The sequence below is a fragment of the Halictus rubicundus genome, unplaced genomic scaffold (assembly GCF_050948215.1).
Source record: "Halictus rubicundus isolate RS-2024b unplaced genomic scaffold, iyHalRubi1_principal scaffold0214, whole genome shotgun sequence".
In the NCBI taxonomy this organism is placed as follows: Eukaryota; Metazoa; Arthropoda; class Insecta; order Hymenoptera; family Halictidae; genus Halictus; species Halictus rubicundus.
In genome coordinates this window covers 326,114-349,111 of record NW_027488755.1, presented here as the reverse complement: position 1 = coordinate 349,111, position 22,998 = coordinate 326,114, and the positions used below count along the sequence as shown (strand labels likewise).

The window sequence follows — 22,998 nt, the reverse complement described above, 5'->3', positions numbered from 1 at the left end:
TACTGATTAATTGAGCAGTGTGAGGAGTGCTTGTAGATTTGGGGTGTTATAAGAATATGTTATTTGCAGCGCAGAAGGTATTGATGGGGTTTAAGACCGTAGCGTTGAGGTTCTTTAGGAAGGTGTCTATTTTAAACAGGGGTTTCCAGTTATTTTTCAGTAATTTGGAGACCATTAGATTTCTGTTCTTACGACGATGAGGACAGTACCATATTAGATGGTCTACGTCTTGGGTGGGGTGCGAACACTCACAAGTGGCATGCTGTATTATTTTGAGTTTGGCCAGGGATTCATGTGTGTTAACATGATTGGTCCTCATTCTTCCGAATCATACTATCAGTTCTCTGGGAAGGTCAAGATCTCTATACCAGGGTTTCTTATGCGGATTGAAGAATTGTGGAAAATATTTAACTCCTTTGCTATGAAACCTATCCCTGAGGAGGGATTGGAACTCGTTCCACATTTCGTTTTTGAAAAACTCTTTGTAATCTGTGTAAGGGATTTTGTGTTGTAAGGACGGTGCTTTTTTTGTGGCTTCTTTTGCAAGATTATCTGCTACTTCGTTCCCATGTATTCCACTATGGGCTGGGATCCATATATATGAAACGTGTTTGTGGTTGTTAAATTTGGTTGTTAGATTGTATGTTTTTTGTTTGATAACAATGATATGATAGTTGGTTCTAGTATTTGGGGAGGCGTTATTTAGTGAGGTAAGGGCACTGAGAGAGTCGGAGCAGATTAGCAGAGGTTTGTCAGAGTTGTTAAAGAGATCTAGGGCTATTGATATAGCTGCACATTCAGCTGTGTATACTGAAGCTGTGGGGTTAATATGGATAGGGAGTGAGAACTTTCCTTCAAGGCAGACGATACCTGCACCTGTTGAGAGTCCGCCTTGAACTTTAGAGCCGTCAGTGAAAATACAAAGATGGTTTGGATAGTGGGTTTTAATGTGGTCTATAAATTCTGTGTTTGGAAATGGGGATCCTTGTAATTGAAATCCTGTTTTGAGGTCGCAGGAAATTTGGAAATTCATGGCATTGTAAGATGCGGCTATGCAGGGGAAGTTATCGTCTTTATGGCAAGTATGGGAGATCTTTTGAATATTGCTGATGCAGTGCATGAGAACATTGGAGGCTTTATGGAGTAAACTGCCAGGGTTCGAGGAGGTTATTTGATCAAATTCTTTTATGTACCTGTTGGAAATGTGGTTTACGTTGGAAGTAATCTTGATGAGATGGGTTTTACCTAAAAAGGATGCTCTGTTTTCGAAATATGGTAACCCTGCTTCTGCCAAAACTACATTAGTAGGAGCAGATGTTCTAAGTCCGAGGGCCAGTTTGAGGGCACGCACTTGAATGGACTCGAGTTTGGTTATGAGAGATTGTTGGCTTGGAAAGTATATGTGGGAGGCATAATCCAGCCTGGATCTGATCAGGGCTTTACATAGTACAATTAATGTGTCTGGGTGGGCTCCCCACCAGACGCCTCTAAGGAATTTAATTATGTTCATGGTGCGTAAGCAGCGGTTGTGGAGAGAAAGTATGTGAGCTTTGAAGTTTAGTCTGTTGTCAAAGTGAATTCCCAGAAATTTTGCAGAGTCTAGATCCGTCTTTTCTGTAGTGCCTAATCGAAATTGGGTGCGTCCGGCTAGTAGTCTTCCGTTGTTAAAGACCACTATATTGGTCTTTTCTGATGAAAGATCGAGGCCTATTGCAGAGAGATTGGTTCGTACCTTTTCAAAAGACTTTTCAATGGTTGTTTTGGCTTCTTCCAGGCTTGAGCTTCTTGTGTATATGGCTATGTCGTCTGCGTACTGGGAGATGTGCACTTTCTTGGGAATATCTTGGAAGATGTTGGCGACGTAAAGATTGTAGAGAAGTGGGCTGAGGACTCCTCCTTGTGGCAGGCCCTTATAGATTACCCTCATGCCGTGGAAGCTGGGGGGCCAAGCGAAGCGGCAGTATGACCAGTTGGCTATAAAGTGAAAGATGTTGCGTGAGATTCCCATCTTGGCTAGAGTATTCAGCAGAATGTGGCATTGGACGTTATCAAAGGCAGCGCTGTCATCAAGAAAAGCTGCAGTTGTAAGTTGGTAAGAGCGAAGCCTGACCGTATGTAGGTTGCTAGGTTGAGGAAGTTGTCGGTAGATGAGCGGCCCTTTCTGAAGCCTGCCTGAGTTGGGGGTATGAGGTCTACGATCTCACACCACCACAGTAATCTGTTGTTTATTAATCTTTCCATGATTTTACTCATGCAAGACGTGAGTGAGATGGGTCTAAAGTTTTGATTGTCCGGTTTTTTAATGAATAGTACCTGGGTTTTGTTCCAGTCTTCTGGTGTGCGATGATTTGTGAATAATTCGTTGTAAATGTCAAGTAGATCAAGTCTAGCTTTGGTTGATAATTTTTGTATCATCCTATAATCTACTCCATCGAGTCCAGGGGATGATTTGGGGTTGGATCGGTCTATGGCATTGTTGAATTCGGTGAAGTCGAACGGGGAGTCTAGGAATGGGTTTGGAGTAACTTTTACGTTTATGATGAGATTTATTGGAACCCAAGGAGGGGAGAGTTTGTCTGAGGCTTTGTTAATATTTTCCTTGAGTAGCTCAGAGTTTGTACTTTCTTTGTTCTTCGTGGATGTCCACTTACTTTTTAAGTACCCTGATGTGGTTCCAGATGTAGGTGAGTGAAGTTTTGTGGGAGAGGTTGGCAGCAAATTGTCGGAAGTTTTCCCTTTTTTTCTTTTTTATAAGTTTTTTGGTCAGAGCTACTTGTTTTTTGTAAAAGAACCAGATGTTGATGGTTGACTGATGCTGCTGTTACGAGCCAGGACTGCGAGCAACGCGAGAGGCCGGCGAGGGGTTGTTACCCCAGGAATATGGTTTCAATTTGTTAGTTAGGTATTCGGACACACCCAATGCGAGATCGGGAAGCCGCTAGGATAGTTGACGTCGAGGACGCACCTGATGCGAAATCAGGGAACCTCTGGGAGGTTGGAGTCAAACGCAGACGCACCCAATGCGGAACCGGGGAGCTACTAGGAGGATGAAACTTCGTGAACGCACCCAATGCGTTATCGGGGAGTCACTAGGAGAGACACGCGGCGAACCCGATTTAAAAGGAAGGTGGATCACACGCAGACGTACTTGATGCGAGACCAGAGAGCTGCTAGGATACGGAAGAACCCAATACGGAATCAGGGATCTGCTAGGATGGTATAGTTTTCGTGGACGCACACAATGCGAAACCGGGGAGCCACTAGGTTGGAGAAATCTTCGTTGAATTGAATCTAAGATTAGTAAGCCTCGTAACTTATATATAATTTAATTGATACAATCCGAGCGGTAAGATTGTATCATGTGGGAACGTTCAATTATTAGATTAGGATATCAGGCAATAATTAAAGGTTGTAGATTACGCGAGTTTAACAAACAAGACAAATATATTCTGATTTCAGATAATTACAAATGTTGTTGTTTGTGTCGGGATTGGATGTAGTAAGTGTACAATTAGAGAAATTGTTACCTAATGTTGCACGGTGTTGACGCACTGGCAATGCGAGGTTAGATAGCGATTGTTGAATGCCAAATAGAATATATACAGAACTAACGGAATCTATAAGGTTACGAATTGATTCGAAAGGGACTTTAACCCAATCTCACTAGACTTGACGCGACGTGACTGCACGAGTACTGAACCGCGTCTGAATCTCGACTGAATCGCTTCTCGACTAACCGAAGAGGATGAAAATGCATGGGTTTATATACCCTAAAAATGAGAGGGGAATGTATCTGCTTTATTTTACGGTCGCATACTCGTATTTGTCGTTTCCAGTGAGTTTAAGGTTTGCAGCTGGATCTTGTATTGAGGTATTGTTTGCTGGGTTTGCTTGAGACCATGCTTTGGAAGAGGAAGAGGTCGAAGCCGAACCAGGAACCTCTTGTCCTCCAAACTCTTTGAGTTGAAGGATGCGTTGTTGGGATGGTTGGCGTAGGTGAGGAAAGTTCTCCTTGTTGTCCTGTATATTTCTGGAATTGTTCTTGAGCGAATGTCTCGTGACCAACTGCTTGGCTTCGTAGAAGCTTACGTTTAGTAGGGACATCTGTCTATTTATTTCCTTGTTGGTTTGGAGTGACGAGCAGCTTGGATGTAGAGTAGGATGTGCTTCTTTGCAGTGAGCACAGGTAGGTGTATCTATTGTAGGGCAATCAGTGATATTGTGTCCTGGATTTCCACAATTTTTGCACAGTTTTTCGCTGCGGCAGAATTTGGCAGTGTGTCCTGTTTTAAAGCAGTTATAACATATTTTTAACGGATCTATGTATAGTTCTACCGGTGTTTGGATTAGTTTGTATAGTTTAATGTAATCTGGAAGAGTCGTGCCCTCAAAGGTGATAACTATGGATTCGCTAGGAATCCACTCCCATGTGTTTGTTTGTGGGTTTCTTATTTTCCTATTGAATCTCCTGGCGTCTAGTATGGAAACTGGGGAGTCTGTGAATTCCTTTATATCTTCCAAATCGCAATCTGTGGAGAAGCCCTTGATGAGGCCTCTCCTTGTGATTCGGAATTTGGGGATATATACATTGATTCCCTGTAGGTCCTTATTGTCGGATTTCACGAAGTTGTTTGCCTAGGTGCCTGTTCTGAACTTTATATTAAATTTTCCAAATCCTTCGTTTTTGATTTGGTCTACGCCTTCATGGTTTTTACTCAAGGCTTTGGCTAACATGAGGGCGTTTTGGGAGTTCCTGGGTTTGGCATGGGTCCTACTGAATGTGGCCGAGACATATGCTGGGCCCTTGTGAGAGGCTGGGTATTGGTTGATGACATATTCGCGTCTTCTTTTGAATAAGTATTCATTCTCTATTATATTCTTTGTGTCTGTTACCTTTGTTCCCGAGTGCGCTGAGTTGGATGGTTCAAGTGATTTTCTCTTGTTATTGTTTGTTTTGGTCGCTGTTTGGTTCTTGGATGACGACGTGGGGTGTCCTGCCATGCCTTTGTCATTGGCGTTGTTTTTGGACGCCATTATGGCTTCACCGTTGCCTGGGACTTCTAATTCTTCTAAATCCTGGAACAGTATGAAGGGATTCAGAGATTTTGATAACAAAGATGTCTGTACAGGTAGATTGGGCAGCGTCCGTGGGAGTTGGTACACCGGTTTTCTTGTATTTTCACTTGGGTATTCTCGCGATAAAAAAAAAATTTTGTCTTGCGTCTGCGGAGCTCTCCAAGAACCACGAGATATATATAAAGACTGCCAGCCCCCGTGTTAAACTGCGAGTCTCAAAGTGGGTGCCAGGTGGGTGCTGGGAGCGGTCGGTAACGGCCCCAATGTCGAAATACTCTCGTCGGTTGTGGAACTAAGAACGTGGAACTATCACTGATCTCAAATACCAACATCACTAAACATGCCGCGCTCGCTACCTAAATAGAACATTTGCTCGTGAATTACGGAAAAAACGTCAGTGACAGAGGCAATAAATAAACGTATAATACGTAGAATGAAAATAATTATCTTTTATTGTATAATTTCATTACACTCTTATTGCCTTCTTATTTTCCATATTGTTCACCATTGTAATCATTATTTTATAATCGATAATTTATAGGTGTAATTAATTAATTTGGAAATTATTGCGATATTTATAAAATAATGATTATTCAATAAAATATATTCTGTAATAGTTATAGAATTTAAAAAAAGAATAAATATATAAATAGAAAAGTTTTTTACTTATTTATCCGATAATACCACTTCTAATGCTCGACTGCATTGACTGCAATTATTCAAGTAGAGGTAGTAACGAAATAAAAGTGTTAAGTAATGAAACTATCTTTCGACGGCTCTTATCCATATAATGCTATTTGGAGGCAGTATTATTGCTATTTGTACAGACACACTTTTTTAAATGGAACCACCCTTTTTTAAACACCTACAATGATAGTCCCTTTCCTTAGGAATGCAGTGACTATATTATTCCTAGGTCATTCAAGCGTCAAAGACAGAAAAAACGTATGAAACAAAAATATGGAAGCAGAATACCTGTATTTTATAAATGTATAATTGGGCCATGATTAGTGAATGTTGCTTCGTCCGTAAACAAGACACTAGAAAAAAATGAATGATTTTGAAGCAATCCCCATTGACAAAAGTTAATTCTATTTTGAAAATCATTCCCGTGCAATTCTTGATGGAGCGATATGTGGAACTAATGAAATTTATGTCGGGCCAGAATTCGTATTACGCTACTTTGACTTATGCCTGCTTTCCGAGAAATTTTTCTCGTACTCACGCAAGGATCGACAGCTGTAGCTGCTGAAATATTAATTTCATTGTCTTCATTAGTCGTGGGATTCTTCCGTTTGTGCTGTCTTGCATGTACACTTCCAGTACTTCGAAACTAGCTGTACGTATTAATGAAAGTCGGTCTAGAAGGAGTGTTTCGATCGGGGTGCCTCTCTTCATACAGTAATCGGTCCTGCACTGCATTTTGTTTACATTCACAGTAAATCGTTATCATATCACACTTTTCAGTCATTGAATAAGACGGAATCGCATTTGGAAACATAATGATAGTAAATAAGAATGCTGAACAACAATAACACTGAAGGACCTTAGTATGTTTACTTTAACTACGACCATACTATGTTTACTATTTACTACAAGTCTCAACCGTGATAAACGTATTCTGCTTTCATATTTTAAATCTTATACGTTTTCTCTGTCTGTGACCTTGAATGACCTTGGACTAATTATAGTCACTGAATTCCTAATGAAAGGGACTATCATTGTAGGTGTTTAAAAAAGGGTGGTTCCATTTTAAAAAGTCAAGGTGACCTTGATATCTCAAAAAAAATGACATAAAAACAAAATTTTTTTTGCATCGTGTCAGCCCCATTGTACCATTCAACTTTGTCCTTACCATATTTTACGTATCTTTAGAAACAACAAAGATATTTGAGGTGCTAACGTTTGGTGACTCACCCCGTATAGTGTTGAGTGCATTTAAAGATGGAAAACATGAGAATGAAGGTAATTAAAAGCAGAAAGTATTCTCACAAGCACGAAAGTTCTTCAAGCACAAAGTATAAACAATTCTAAAAGAAATAGTATAGGAGTAAAAAGAGTTTCTCAAGACCATAAAAAGTTCAATAAAATAAATTCACCGAATCAACTCGAAGGAGGGCTATCGCCCCCCTCCTGCCAAAGTGAAAGCCATAGAGGATTTTCCCAAACCAGAAACCAACACTCAACTCCGGCGTTTTCTGGGAATGTTAAATTATTACAGGCATTGTATCGCGGATGCTGCCCGTATACAGGCACCGCTAAATGATCTCCTTATTGGAACCTCTAAGTCCTCCAAAAAGCTGCTGGCCGCACTCCAGCTGGTACTCCAGTTGGTCAGTGGCGATAACCATCAAGGTAATACAGGCCGAAACCGTTGCCAGGGCTTCCTTTGGATCCCCGCTCACCATCTCCACAGACCAGGGAACCCAGTTCAAGTCAGCCCTCTTCGCTGCATTGGTTAGAGTCTGCTAGGCTCGGAATGAATCCATACCACTCCTTACCATCCTCAGACCAATGGAATGGTGGAGAGGTTTCATGGCTCCCTCAAGGCTACCTTGATGTGCAGAGTCCTTGATGTGCGTGCCATCGTGGCGCTTCGAGCGCCTCGAGAAGGAGAAAGCAAATCTTGAGGCCGCAACCGCTCTTTTCCATTGGTCACACCTCAGGATGCTTTCCATTGATTGTGTCACGTCCGGTGGTTCGACCGTCAATGAATAAACCCTGAGATAAAGAATTATTACGAATTATTATAGAAATCCGATGATGTCACGCGAAGAAAAATAAAATAGGATATACGCTAAGAATTCTACGCAGTTAGGTAGCGCGGAAAAAGACCGACTTATCTTCCTGCAAGATACGCAGATGAAGATCAGTTTACACCTTGGGAACAAACAGGAGGGGTATCCAATTATGCCGAATTATAAGAAAAGACGTCGATTTCATAAGTAAAAGAATCCTGGCGACATACAGCTGACTAGTCAAGAAACATCGGGCATATTAAAAGATGCAAACTCCTGAGCCAGCACTTTTGGGAAACAAAGGACTGGCCACCTTATAAAAGGCAATCATCATAATGGGTGAATTTAAGAAATTTTTTGATGTATATACCTCAATGCAGAACGAACAAGTAACCTTTATTGGAGAAAAGACCATTAAACTTCTTATACAATTATATAGCGTTCCTGGATTCACAGACTATATCCCCACTGAACAAATACTACAAGAAAGGGCCAATGAATGGTTAAAAAGAGGGAAGGATTTTTCATCGCTTAAAAACCATGTAACATATGCAAAATTATGTTTGTTAGCTACAGGAAATCCCCAATATCTGGAAGCCAATCCTTATCTATGGTTCAGGGAACATATGACTGGCGGGGATATTTTGAAAGAAGCATGTATGATACTAACTGAGCAGCCTTACATATCTGAGGAGGATGCCATTAATACAGCAAAATTCAAGGTGACAGGGTCATCAATTGATGAACAAAACCAGGATGGGACTAAACCTCTAGTCACAAATCAAGGGGGAATTGGTGAAAGAATAAATGATGTAGAATTGCCTGATGAAATGGTGATAACACCAACATCTCTTCTCGGCAATAAATCATTCATTTATCCTGAAATGGGGAAACACCCCCTGGCACTGTCATTCGCTGAGACCACTATAATAGATATTGTGGGAAGTTTACCTTCAGGTGATTAATTTCTCACACACTACGTCCAGAGTATCTAATGCCTATTGTAACTAGCATTCCAAAAGCTAGTCTGGATGAGATTAAACGCTTACAGGACCCATAGAAGCCGTGCCACCTCGAATACTACACCACTCAAGGAACCAGCATGGCACTACGTTAACCCATCGAATCTGGCTACCAGTGGAATCTATACTCAAGGTGATCTCAATAACTTGAGAGACCATATCATGTTCCCAGCCGAAAAATCAGCCGTACTAAACTCTGTAGCTCGAGGCATAACTGGTAAAGCTATACCAGATGGATCACTTTCCATAATGAACATGATGAATGAGGAAACACTCAACAAGATAGCGGAAAACGCAGCCGAAAAATTCTGGCACGGCTTCATCGCACTTGGATCCCTCAGTGTAGGAATACTAGCAGTCTTTATAATCCTCAAATTTATAAAGGCAATTGCTGACGCAATAATACACGGCTATCAGCTGCACTCGCTATACGGGTGCAGTTTCACCTTGTGTGGAGCCGCATGGAATTCGCTGACGCACCTCCTAATTCAACGAGCTGACAAGCGAAGACACACGACCCAACCACCTGACGACGCGACCTCTAAGAATCAACCTCGGACCAATGACCCGGATACGTCTGAACTCGGAAAAGTTGTTGGAAGTTTAAGACTAAGATGAAGTTACGAATCACGTGTTTTAGCAAGAGACTCGAAGATGGCCGTGTTCGTTCGTTGACGTGCCTCTGCTGCTATGCTCTCCTGGGTCTGCTCGTAAATGGATTCAACCTGCTTGTGATGCTCTGCCTGCACAAAGAGGTAAATATTAAAAGTATTCGCTAATCCGTGTAGCTAGTACAGTTACGACGTCTGTCGCAATAACAAAGTTGCCCACGCGTTAATCGGATCACCGCGAAATTCGATGGTCCTCGTGGATGATGTTAACACGTTGAGGCACCACACAGTGCGGACAAATCGCCTGTTTTCGGCACTTCTCGTAGTTCGGTTATTAATGCATATATAGAGGAAATTTTTTACAGACAATTATATTTGCCAATATAGTTCATAATTTTAACAAAAAAAAATTTTTTTAGAAAAAAAAATTTATTAAAAATTAACAAATTTATTTTTAAAAACTAACAAGTTTAGAACAAAATTATTAATAAATGAACCATATGTAAAATTAACAATAATAAACTTAAACAAATTATAATACTAGTGAATAAAATGAATAAACTCAACAAAATGCTATCAGAGCATGCTGCTGCTGCTTCGCTATCCGAGTCATTCTCAGTACTTTCATTGCGACTCAAAATCATTGACTCTCGTGATCTTGCACATTTCGATCTATCCCTACATTCTTATTACTTTTTCAATAGTTATAAAACATATATTAAAAACAAATTAAAAATGCATAAAAATGATTGATACATAATTATTGCAAAATTGTATTATGCATAAATATGGTCATTATATGATTATTATTAACAATTTCCATCCTAATACGCATGTTTTGCAAAAGAAATGTATTTCATATCGTGATATACACGAATATTGAAATTTTCCAGTAAATTCCCCACTGTAACTGTGGCGAACAAATGGCAAAATTTTTTACAAAAATCCAAATTTGTTTACAAATGTATACTTATTGTTAATTATTCACAAAAAATGAAATTTAACAATATAACTAATACATTTAAAAATAAAATAACAAATTTTCCACGATAGATCCTAAAGCAAAGGTATGGACACTTCTTAAAAAGTTTATAAAATTGAGAGTCGCAAAAAGTGGCAGACAAAACTATGAAATTCTTAAACTATAATAAGTATTGTATCCGAATATGCATGCATGTCAGGATATACTTTGCCGTTTTTGTTTTATGTTAATTTGAAGTTTTATATGCAATTAACAAATAAAACCACCGTTGAAAATTTGTACAAAAAATAAATCCACTTTATTAAATGTATAAAGAATGCATATTCCTTGGTAAGAACTTTCCATTACACAGAATTATTATTGCACACTCATTTACAGTTAATATAACATTTTTCGATTTTTGGCACTTTAGAGAGTGCCTCCATGGCCAAATTTTTTCACAAAAATCTAAATTTAGTTACTAATGCATATGCAATGGTAATTAGTCACAAAAAATTAAATTTAACAATAAAATTAATAAGTTGAAAAAAAAGAAAACAATTTTTATGCATAAAAAAATTGTTAATTGATTTTTAAATGAATAATAATATGCATTTTCTGCTAATAAGGAGTTCTGCCAAAGGAAATTTTTGTGCATCGTCAAATAAAAATGTAGTGAGATGTGCCGACTTGTCCGCACTGTGCACCGTGCGAATTACACTTATACTCGTGTCGTGTTTGATCAAGAAATTGCGTCACCTGAAAACATTGTTCTAGTCTTTCATTTTGCGTCTCTACACACGATCCTACTTTTAAACAATTCAAACATCTTTGGATTCATTCCATTGCCCCAGTCAGGCAATTCAAGCAACCATTGACTAAACCAGGGATCTTGTACGCCACTATAACCCTCAGATCGATGAAAGGATAGACATCCACACCTAACACCACCAAATCCCCAAATCTCGAGTCAATCCGAAGACAACACGAAAATCTCCTTTTTAAAGTCCCGGACAAAGAGCCTTCAAAACACAATTACTGATCTCACAAATAAGTTTGAGCTTTTTAGCGCACAACTGAACCATATTATATCAGCACTCAGAAACGACCCTTAACCCATATGCACGAAATATAATGGTTACCTCCTGAAACACAAACTCGCTCATAAGCAATTTTAAAAAAGTAGCACTTCTAAAAAAAAACTAATAGAGGATAATAATTCCGATATCCTGCTTCTATATGAAACTCACCTTAAACGAAAGCTCACATTCTACCTTAAAGACTACCACATAATCAGAAATGACAGACGGACTGTGAAGGGCGAAGGCACAGCAATAATAATAAGAAAAAAAGTTTCAAAATAGTAGAATTTAATAAATAGTTTGAAGTAATAGAGAGAAATGCTATCCAACTAAACCTAACCCCAGTGATATGAAGGATGGACCAAGTTCCTCTCGCCTACCAAAGTTGTGATATGAAGGATGGACCAAGTTCCTCTTGTCTATAAGGGCTGTGATATCGGGAAGGACCAATTCCCAGAGGCCAATGATTGTTGCACTTACCTAATTCAAACTTTACAACCTAGGGAACTTGGCGTCGGCGCTGGCACTAGTATTTTGACTTGCATGAGAAAAATTTATATCCGGATGGATAGTATTACTAAAATAACAAATAATTTGCAAACATATAAATGCATTAGCACTTTTAAAATTAATAAAATGAATTATACACAATCTCTGTGACTGTTTTACACGTCGCCATCTTGAAATTTCAAATGTCAGTGTTGCACGATGAAACGAAAAGGTTAGAAATACATGATTATGACAGGACGTGCAGATATGCAAGTAATGAAATATGTAATTGTACGTAAATTGTACGTGAATAGACTGCCGGTCGCGCACGTGCTCATGGTTCGGCGGTCGAGAGCAGAGAGAGCTCGGCGATCAGGCGGCAGCGGTCAACGCGTTACAAAACAAAAAAATACCGCACGCGGTTCAGGTGTCTTACGTGCGGGCACTTTGAAAATCTTAACACGTACCTTCCGCCGAGCATTTCGCCGTCCGTTGGAACCGAAACCACACCACGACAGTCGCATTGTAATTGCGCCGACCATCCGCGCGCCGCGAAGTTCTCGTCTCGGCGAGAACATTAATCCGTGCCAATCTACCGCACGCGAGTGGGAGATTTTATCGAACGACTCCCACGCGCTGCGATCCCTCCATCGATTCGCCAATCTTGTACAAAGAGCGCGGGTGCGGCCACGTGGCCGCGTACCTTGTAACATGTGACAGGGAATAAATCTTTTAGAGCCCATTTCGTATTGCGATTCTTTCAACCTGCGCGACCTGCCCTGCCGTGAGGGCTGTCCCCGCTATTTCCGTGTCCGAACCCCAGGCAGGTGGATGGTAGATTATGCGCGTATCCGAGACTTTAATGATCGCAAAAATTAATCTGCCGGTTTTAGGTGGGCAGATGAGGTCGATGTAAGAGATCGTTATGAGGCTGCGGTCGGTGCAGGCAAAAGAGTAACTCCTAGCCGCCAGCAACATAACAAATCTCGTTCCGACCGTTGGAAGGAGGGAGATAGAACACCAGCAAATAAACAACCCTCTTCTAGAGATGCCGAGTCCGTTGTGAAGCCAATCTTATCACCTATCCGACGCATAGAGTAAACTGCTCCTTGGCTCACCGTCATCTCCTCCTAATGCATACAACAATTACTAAGATGCCCTTTGGATTTCAAGACTCATCATCGAAGATAACGTGTCCTTTCGGACCCCCAAAACTGTATATAAAGCCCACGCCAGTTCAATAAACCAGTCCAGTTGTGAATACCTTACGCCACGCACTGTTATTCTACCCCGCCGACTCCGTATCTCGTACTACGGTTCAGAATACGTAATTTCGAAGTACTAATACGCGAAATCGCGAAGTAATCATTGTCGTTTCCCGGATTACGACAATTGTCTCGTGACACCGTGGTGGACTTGAAGATGTTCCGGGCACAGAAACAAACGCCTGAAGTAGTCGAGGACTTGTACTCCGTGGGGTCAATGGTGCCACTGACGCCCATCGCCCAGCAGTAGGGTCACAATCTTGACTATTCGACATTTCCGCTCCTTGTTGAGCGGACATTTCGAGACTTACTCACCGTTGACGAACGGTTGTCACACAAGATGCCGTTTTGTGCATTCTTGCATTATTGCAACACGTTGCTTAATGCAACTATTATTGACGTCTCCCAAAACGAATATCTTGAACACGAAAACCGATATCTTGACTACATGGTACCTAGTCAGATTGGAGAATACTTCTCCCTTATATCACATGTCACCACGATTGCTGGTGACCACGTCCGAGTTAACATTCCGGACGTTGCTATTCCGCGGAGGGGGAACCATGCTGGCGCGTTTGTACCAGTGACTGCACAAAACCATAATGCATATGAGTGCTATGTCGCCCCGATGGTTACGCGAAGAAGAGTGGAAGCCATTCTTGATAGGAATAGGAACTGGCGTCCATTGCCCGAAGACCTGATGGGCTTGGAAATGGTTCCAACATCAAACTTCCTAGGATACGGACCAATTGAAGATCTTAGTCCGGAAGGAAGGAATGTTCTTACGGTATATATTCTTCTTACGGGGTATATTTTCCGCCCGCAACCGCCGACACTTTGGAGGGACGCATCCAATTCTCCCGGGAATGGATGACCCGAGTTAGCCATGTTATGAGTAACATGGAAGAAAAATATAAGATGACGTCGGACACGACGAAAAAGAAGGTTGTACCAGGCCTTGTTGGCTAACTGGAGGTGACACAACCTACTGAGAGCACTGAAGACTTGGCGAATGTTAATGCCGCCGTACAGATAATGCAGAACCATGGAATAAAGAGGAAGCGATCAAGAGTCGCTCCTGGACCATGCGCATTGAGTGTGGAGCACACGCCTCTTGATGGTTGGATGACCACCATCAATGCTAATTTTGTTTGTAGTGGAGATTTCTCCTGCACGCGATATCGCGATGATCCAGGACTACGTTCAGCCCGATTCATCGCCATCGCACCAGATGGAAACCGGTCATACGAAATTGACCGATAGATCATTCGTAACTTCAGAAAGGCAGGTGGATGGTGTTGTAGCGCGTTTGAATCCGGGGTGGATTCTATGGGATTGGAAACATTTGGAAACACTTGGAATCATTGGAAACAAGAGTAGTAAAACTAACGTAATACTACGCATCGATAGCTCAGATTCAGAGCCAACGTGTAGTGCTTACTTCAAGGGGGTAAGAATGTAAGTAACAAAGGACATCTTTTCAATTATAATCCAGAAATCATTTAAATAAACCCTTATTATACCCCGATGGAATTTTACGAATCACTTTTTTAATATCTTTTTGTATCTTTTTTTGATTCCAGAACTCTAACGCAGCTTTCTCATACCTCCAACAAGTAGTGAGTGCACAAACAAATGTCTTTTTTATTGTAATATTTGATTAGTAATAGATGATTTTGACGAGTACAGCGACCGAGGAAACGCCAGGCGTTTCCGCGGGTAGTAATTTGTTTCCTAGCTAGGTAGGGTCTTTTTGTACGTCGCGTTGTTTTTTTGTTTTTTTTTTTATAAATTAAATAATTTCAATAATGTAATCACCAATTTTCGATTTTTATCATCAAGATAATTATTTATTTTTAAGAACGTGTTTTAATATTAGTTTGAATTGCTCGGAAGCAGTACATCTTACGTACAAAAAGACGATTCGCGACGGATATATCCTCGAGACAAAGCAAATACGCACATAAATTTAAACCGTATTATTTTCACGAGTACTTTACACTTAGTAGAGTACTGTTTCCATTTTTTCGAAACTTTGCTTTGTCGAAAGGATCATCCGAGGGTTTTTTAATATTTCCTTAAAGTTTCCTTAAATCAAATAAATTTAAATGTCTCAGTCAGTTCTTCAATAATTAAATATTTAATTCATACATTGAGATTATACTTTCAATTTCAAGTAGAGTCTTTTTGCAAAAAATGCATGAAAATCAGCTCGTACACAATCTAACAAATTCTTTTAGTTAGGATTTTCAGGATATTAAGATTCCTTGTTCGTTGCTCGAATCCTCTCGCGTGCCCAGGCGCTACTCGGAAGGGTGAAAGCAACGGGCACATGGAATATTGTTTCAATAATATATATATTGTGACGTTGCAAATTTTGATCCTGCCCGTTACGAGATAGCGCAGGGACCGGACCGCCGAATTTCGCGTTAAACGACTGCTCGTGAGGTTAGGAAGCGCTCCCCGAGGAGCTAATACATTTCGCGCGCCGAGCACAGCCGAGTTTTCAGGGACGTGCACGACGCACCAACCAGATTCCGGGCGACCTGAGAAGGGCGCCTCGCTTCGCGGGACTCTCCCACGACAAATCATGGCCGATTACGGGGAAACACAAGTCCTGTGCACAGGCTCAATGGAAATGGGAACGCGACACCCGGGCGTCATCGACGTTACGTCATAAACAGTTGAACGAAAACCTGGTCACGGTGTGGGGAGGGCCGTGCCGAAGTTAGTTACTCCAGAACCTTCTAGACTGTCGTATTGCGAATTAGCATTCTGTAAATCTCTGTATAACTTCATCGCAGCGATAAATCAGTTAATAAACACCACGCAATTTCAAGAGCGTTCTTTCTTCCACTACGAAGCGAAACCACGGAGCGTGCAAGATCGTTCCGACGTGTAAGAGTTCCTATACACAACATTCTATTATGTTACATGAAATGAACAAATATATGAAACGTCCCATCATTTTGTCCAACACTCTACACCACCAGGTCACCAGCAATACCTGCCCGTGCCCGTTCATGAACCCTCCCCGCCCCTACCTTTGCATTTTGCTATAAAAGCGTCGGCATTCGGGTACGATTTCCACAGTACGACTCCTACAACGCTGCTCGACAGTCCTCGAGGAACACTCAGCGAACGTAAGTATAATGCATTACAAGAATATCACATTAGGCAAAATTATTTTGTTCACTAATAACCATGTATTGTTTTTTCACAGATTTAAAAAAAATGAACCAATCGGAGGTGGCAGCGACGGCGACGGCGGCGTCGTCCAAGGCCGTTGTTGAAACCAAGGAGGCTTTGGTTAAAGCGAAAGCGGCGGAGGCGGCCGCAAAAGCGGCGCACAGTGGTCTGAGAACGCGATTTTACTGGCCAAAAATCAATTTTCGGTTCAAGATTTTGAAAAACTTTTTTCCTATACAGTAACAAAACACTTCAAACCTTAAAAATCCAAAATATTATTCATTTCAGATAATTGTGGAATCGAGGGTAACGTTTTGAATACAAAATTCTGAAATTCAAAGTGCAACTAATTATTCTAAGAACTCACTATAGAACATGATATAACAGGTTTGAATGAATGAATGGTTTGAATGGTTTGTTTGATCCCGATCAAAACGAGTCCAAAGACGACATCATTTGGACTATCTTTAATGAAATTGTAATTTTTATCGTAACATTACGTATCAGTGAAACTTGTTCGATTACACTCGAATTTGACCTCATTTTCATCAGGAAAATCCCCTCCATTCGCTCGTCACAATTTCATGAGGATATATTGAAAAATCTAAAAGTTTAAACTTTCATACGTGCGCGATTCTCCATTCGCTTACATTGTATGTCGTCTGTCGTCGCTGGGTCTTTGAAGCTCGGCGCTCGGCAAAAGTTATTCGAAGCTTTATTCGAAGCCTTCGAATAAAAGATACAGATAAAAGATGAAAAAATTATTCGAAGTTCGAATAAATCCGCTTCGAATAAAAAGAATTATCTTTTTTCGTCGGATATGTTGCGAGCCAGGGCTGCGAGCAACGCGAGAGGCTGGCGAGGGGTTGTTACCCCAGGAATATGGTTTCCATTTGTTAGTTAGGTACGCGGACGCACCCAATGCGAAATCGGGGAACCTCTGGGAGGTTGGAGTCAAACGCAGACGCACCCGATGCAAAACCGGGGAGCTACTAGGAGGATGAAACTTCGTGAACGCACCCAATGCGTTATCGGGGAGTCACTAGGAGAGACACGCGGCGAACCCGATTTAAAGGAAGGTGGATAACACGCAGACGCACCCGATGCGAGACCAGGGAGCTGCTAGGATACGGAAGAACCCAATACGGAATCAGGGATCTGCTAGGATGGTATAGTTTTCGTGGACGCACACAATGCGAAACCGGGGAGCCACTAGATTGGAGAAATCTTCGTTGAATTGAATCTAAGATTAGTAAGCCTCGTAACTTATATATAATTTAATTGATACAATCCGAGCGGTAAGATTGTATCATGTGGGAACGTTCAATTATTAGATCAGGATATCAGGCAATAATTAAAGGTTGTAGATTACGCGAGTTTAACAAACAAGACAAATATATTCTGATTTGGAATAGTTACAAGTGTAATTGTTTGTGTCGCGAGTGGATGTAGTAAGTGTACAATTAGAGAAATTGTTACCTAATGATGCACAGTGTTGACGCACTGGCAATGCGGGGTTAGATAGCGGTTGTTGAATGCCAAAGAGAATATATACCGAACTGACGGAATCTATAAGGTTACGAATTGATTCGAAAGGGACTTTAACCCGATCTCACTAGACTTGACGCGACGTGACTGCACGAGTACTGAACCGCGTCTGAATCTTGACTGAACCGCTTCTCGACTAACCGAAGAGGATGAAAATGCATGGGTTTATATACCCTAAAAATGAGAGGGGAATGTATCTGTTTTATTTTACGGTCGCATACTCGTATTTGTCGTTTCAAGTGAATTTAAGGTTTGCAGCTGGATCTTTTGTTTATAGGGGTAAAACGAAGGGTTAGCCAGGATGTTTCCTATCAAAAACTATCTTGACAAAACATTCCAGAAGGGGATGTTTTGAAGATTTCCATATTGGGAAATCGTACGGTGCTGTTACTGAATCATGCTTCGTGCCAGCTGCGTCCAGCCGGAGTACAATCATTAGACAAGGGGCCTGTTGGGACGCTTTTCGTTCTCAGAAAAGAGATTAGAACTTCTAATCGAAATGAACGTGGAGACACGTCTCCATACGTAACATAAGTCATTTTAAACATTATTACATTGAAACAAGTAAGTGTTTGACCTAAGAAATGTTTTAAGAGAAAAAATGGATTGTATTTTGTGCGATATATACCAGAATGTTCGGAACGTTTACAACATCGCCGGTTGGCACAGCGGTTAGGGCGTCGGGCTACGGAGCGGATACGCTGGTGTTCGAATCCCGTCGGTGGGAAAGTTTTTTTTCCATACGTCATCTTTATTTTTTCAATTTCTTATATGGTTTATTTATGTGATTTTAACAATCCGCTCCGTAGTCCGACGCCCTAACCGCTGTGCCAACCGGCGATGTTGTAAGCGTTACGAACATTCTGGTATATACCGCACAAAATACAATCCATTTTTTCTCTTAAAACATTTCTTAGGTCAAACACTTACTTGTTTCAATGTAATAATGTTTAAAATGACTTAATATATACCTGCGATAAAACCAACAAGTGTAACTTTCCTCCTAACAGCAGAAACGGCGAAAAAATTCGGTTTTTCTTGTCTGGACAAAAAGTCCCCACAAGAAAAAATCTAAAAAAATTGAGGACACTGCCTGTTATGGTACTTTATCAGGGCACTAAACAGCAAAATAGCATGTTTTCATATTTTTGAGAAATGTACATTTTTCCGATTTTTTTTTAGGTTTTTCATTTTTTACGACCACAGTTTGCAAGAAAAAAATTCTCAAAAATCTGTCTTAGGATCCAAAATATGCCACATTTTTTTCAGAATTTTAGGAAGCATCAGAGTGTGGGAAATGCGCGGAAAAGCGCGAAATCTAATTTACCCTGTAACTACCCTCACGGGCAAGATAAGGGGTTGAAATTTTGCTCAGAGGGGTTTTTCTTGGTCAGCTTTCGAATGGTTCATTAATCATTGAAAAACCTCTAAGGGCAGTTTTGACCATCTTAATCGGCTAGGCCCTTTAATTAAAGAGATAATTGTGTGCGAGATCGTAATTCAGTTACTTAACAAGAAGCTTTCCTACGCGTATCAAGCAGAGATTGGTGCGTGTCACAAGCACATTCGAAGCGAGATCACCGTCACAACGCTAAACTGGTGCGGATACCTGCACAGACTGAGCCTAATCAAGATGCATGGGGTACTAAGTATCAAAAAGTGGGATCCGATAATCTCTGGGGATTGAAATGTACAGAAGTGAATGTGTGGCGTACCCATGTTGTCGGCGCTAGTATGCATGAAATACATCCTGACATAGAAGCAAATAATAACCCCAGCGTTAGGTGTTATGGAGCGACTGATACATATTGGATGATCTCGACAACTGTTGCTGGGGCTAAGGAGCAGTTTATAATTAGGCCGAAACAGCCGTTTATATTTTTCTGCAAAGGACTTGTTAGAGTTGTTTTAGCTCATGTAATTGTTAGCAAAAACAAACTTCCTTCAGGACAGTGCATTTATGCGTTGTCACGTCCGGTGGTTCGACCGTAAATGAATAAACGCTTAGATAAAGAATTAGTATTAATTATTATAGAAAAACCCGATGATGTCGGGCGAGAGGAAATAAAATAAGATTAAAATATATGTTAGCAATTCTACGCAGTTAGGTAGCGCGGAAAAAGACTCCAACTTATCTTCCTGCAAGACACGCAGACGAAGATCAGTTTACACCTTGGAAACAAACAAGAAGAATATTATGCCGAATTACAAGAAAAGACGTCGACTTCATAAGTAAAAGAACCCTGGCAACACACAGCAGACTAATCAGGAGACATTGAGAAGATCAACTCCTCAAAATGAGTTCAGTCAGTTAGTAAAAGATCCGTACGGTAGACGCGTCGCGCAATTATTAACAGTTCCTTTTAAAATCTATGAGTTTCGGCGTATAAGTCCCGCGAAGTGCTCGTGAAAGTTCAGCAACTTCGACCTACGAGCCACTGCGGAAAACCAGCGACTACAACCTGCGAGCGCCCTTCCGAAATCAGCGACTACAAACTTGCGAGCGATCTCCACAAATCAGCGACTCGATAAATTAATATTATTATAAAGCGAAACACTTGTAAGCCCTCTAGCTTATGCGCTATACAAAATCCCTGCTTGTAAAGTAAAGTCAAACTTCGAATATCTGATTCAGCACCTAATTCTGAATAAATCGATAATTTTGTTGTTTTTTTTTTAAATACGGGTACAACATATTTAACCAATCCTCAATTTTCCGAACCGTAGCCGATGAATGCAAGTAGGTTCAAAACTGCGACTTATCCCCAAAAAATTATAATCCGCTCCAACTGGGACATAACAAAAATTGGTGACAGCGGTGGGATAAAGCGCAGTGACAAAGACCTTTGATCAACAAAATATTGGAAAGTTTTGGAAAGAACCTTCAATATATGAGTATGTATATCGGAAAATTAGTCCAGGGAAGCTGCTGTCAATCCTCAGCACATCAACTTGTATGGGTAAACCAGTGATAAATGACATCAGAAACCCTGATATCCCAGAGACCAACTATATAAAATAGATGAAGGTAATAGCGGGACAAAGGATCAATTCAGAAAGACAACAATGCCTATACCAAGGCCGAATTATCGCCCAGAGGAAGAGGTGTTACAAGAATTCTACGGGCCTATAGATGGGTTAGTACCGACCCACTATCCAGAAACATACCGGAACCTCCGGAATCTGTACTGTGTCGTCGCACCACGACAAGAGACGTCCTACATACATCACTGAAATAGGATATGTCGTGCGTGTTATGGCCGCCTGATCAGAAGGGAACAATGGTATTGTGAAGAAGGAGGCTGGCACATCTTGTGTCAGCTAGATCTAGCCCAAACCTACTCCAAATATGGACTGCCCGCCGGGAAATTTCCGGACCAAGACGTACGGAGGAGACGTATGGACTACCGCCCCGAAGAGGAGGTATTGGAGGAATTTTATGGGCCGATAGATGGGGTAATACCACCCCATTACCCTGAAACGTACCGAAATCTTCTAAATTTATACTGCGTGGGTACATCACAGCAAGAAGCATCGTACGTGTACCACCAAAATAGGATATGCCGGACATGTTATGGCCGCCTAACCCCAAGAGAGCACTGGTACTACGAGCAACGGGGCTGGCACATCATGTGTCAGCTGAACCCGGCCCAGACCTACTCCAAATGCCAAGACTGCGGTCGGCAACTAGAAAGGGTCCGTCAGGCATGGGAGTGCACGGAATGCATCGAAGAGCACTTCGAAATGAACGTGGACGAGTGGTGGCTGATCCACACTGGCTACGCCCAAGAAGTAGTGACCCGATGGTGACAAGCGCACCCACACCATGTACACAGTTTTTTTCTTCTCTTCTCATTACATTTGGATCCTTCAGTACAGGAATATTAGCAGTCCTTATAATCCTCAAATTTATAAAGGTGTCACGTCCGGTGGTTCGACCGCCAACGAATAAACCCTCAGATGAAGAATTATTATGAATTATTATGGACAGCCGATGATGTTGCGCGAGGAGAAGTAAAAATAGGATTAAGATATATGTTAAAAATTCTACGCAGTAAGTTAGCAAGACACGCAGATGAAGATCAGTTCTCACCCCGAGAACAAACAGGAAAGGTGTCTAATTATGCCAAATTATAAGAAAAGACGCCGACTTCATGGTAAAAAGATCCTGTCGGCATACAGCTGACTAGTCAGGAGACATCAAGAAGATAAAAAGATATAAGGTAGAGAATCCTGTGCCAGCATCTTTGAAAAACAAAGGACTGTCCATATTATAAAAAGGGGGACCAACTCCTCAAATTCAGTTATAAACAGTCAGTCAGTCAGTCAGGCAATCGTGAACAATCAGTTATTCAGTCATAGTCAATAGTCCAGTGGTCTCTTTCGAAGTTAAAATAGTTCATTCAGTTGTTTCGCGACAAACCGTTTCAAAGACCAGTGTCAGCAGTAGGAGTATATTGTAACCGAATCCGAACCCGTGATCACGGTAATATTAATATTATTATTATTATTATCAAACTATTTGTAAGCACTCCAGTATATGCGCTATATAAACCATATTTGTAAAATCAAAGTAATCTCTGATTCAGAACCACACTTTGAATAAATCAATAATTTTGTTGTTTTCAAAATAAGGGTACAAAGATATTTAAACGATCCACAATTTCCCGAACCATAGCCGGTGTATGCAGGTAGGTTTGAAACTGCGTCCTATCCTCTTAAAATCGTAATTCATACCACCTGGGACGTAACACTATCAAAGCTTGCAAAGGAGTATCTTTGTGTTATGGCAACATCTGTTCCTTCCGAAAGAGTATTCTCAAAGACTGGCGAAATAATTAGTAAAAAAAAGGGAATAGATTAAAAGACAATATAGTGAATAAAATATTGCTTCTTAATATGTACAAAATAAATCGTTTATTATGTCTATTTCGTATATTTTCATTTTATCTACGTTTTTTTCTTGCCGAAATGTTCCAGTATTTCCACTCGCGGCATTTCTATACTCATGTCAGGT

General features: G+C 40.9%; 1 protein-coding gene across 1 annotated transcript; it reads right to left on the bottom strand.

Annotated features, from left to right (window-relative positions):
* Nucleotides 1–328: 328 nt before the first annotated feature.
* On the bottom strand, nt 329–2,008 carry LOC143364019 (uncharacterized). The gene has a single exon (XM_076804541.1). The coding sequence runs from the start codon at nt 2,006–2,008 to the stop codon at nt 329–331; it is 1,680 nt and encodes a 559-aa protein (XP_076660656.1).
* Between the last annotated feature and the right edge of the window lie 20,990 nt (nt 2,009–22,998).

Coding starts and splice junctions, on each gene's coding strand:
- LOC143364019 (XM_076804541.1), bottom strand. CDS start 2,008: ATGGGAATCTCACGCAACATCTTTCACTTTATAGCCAACTGGTCATAC.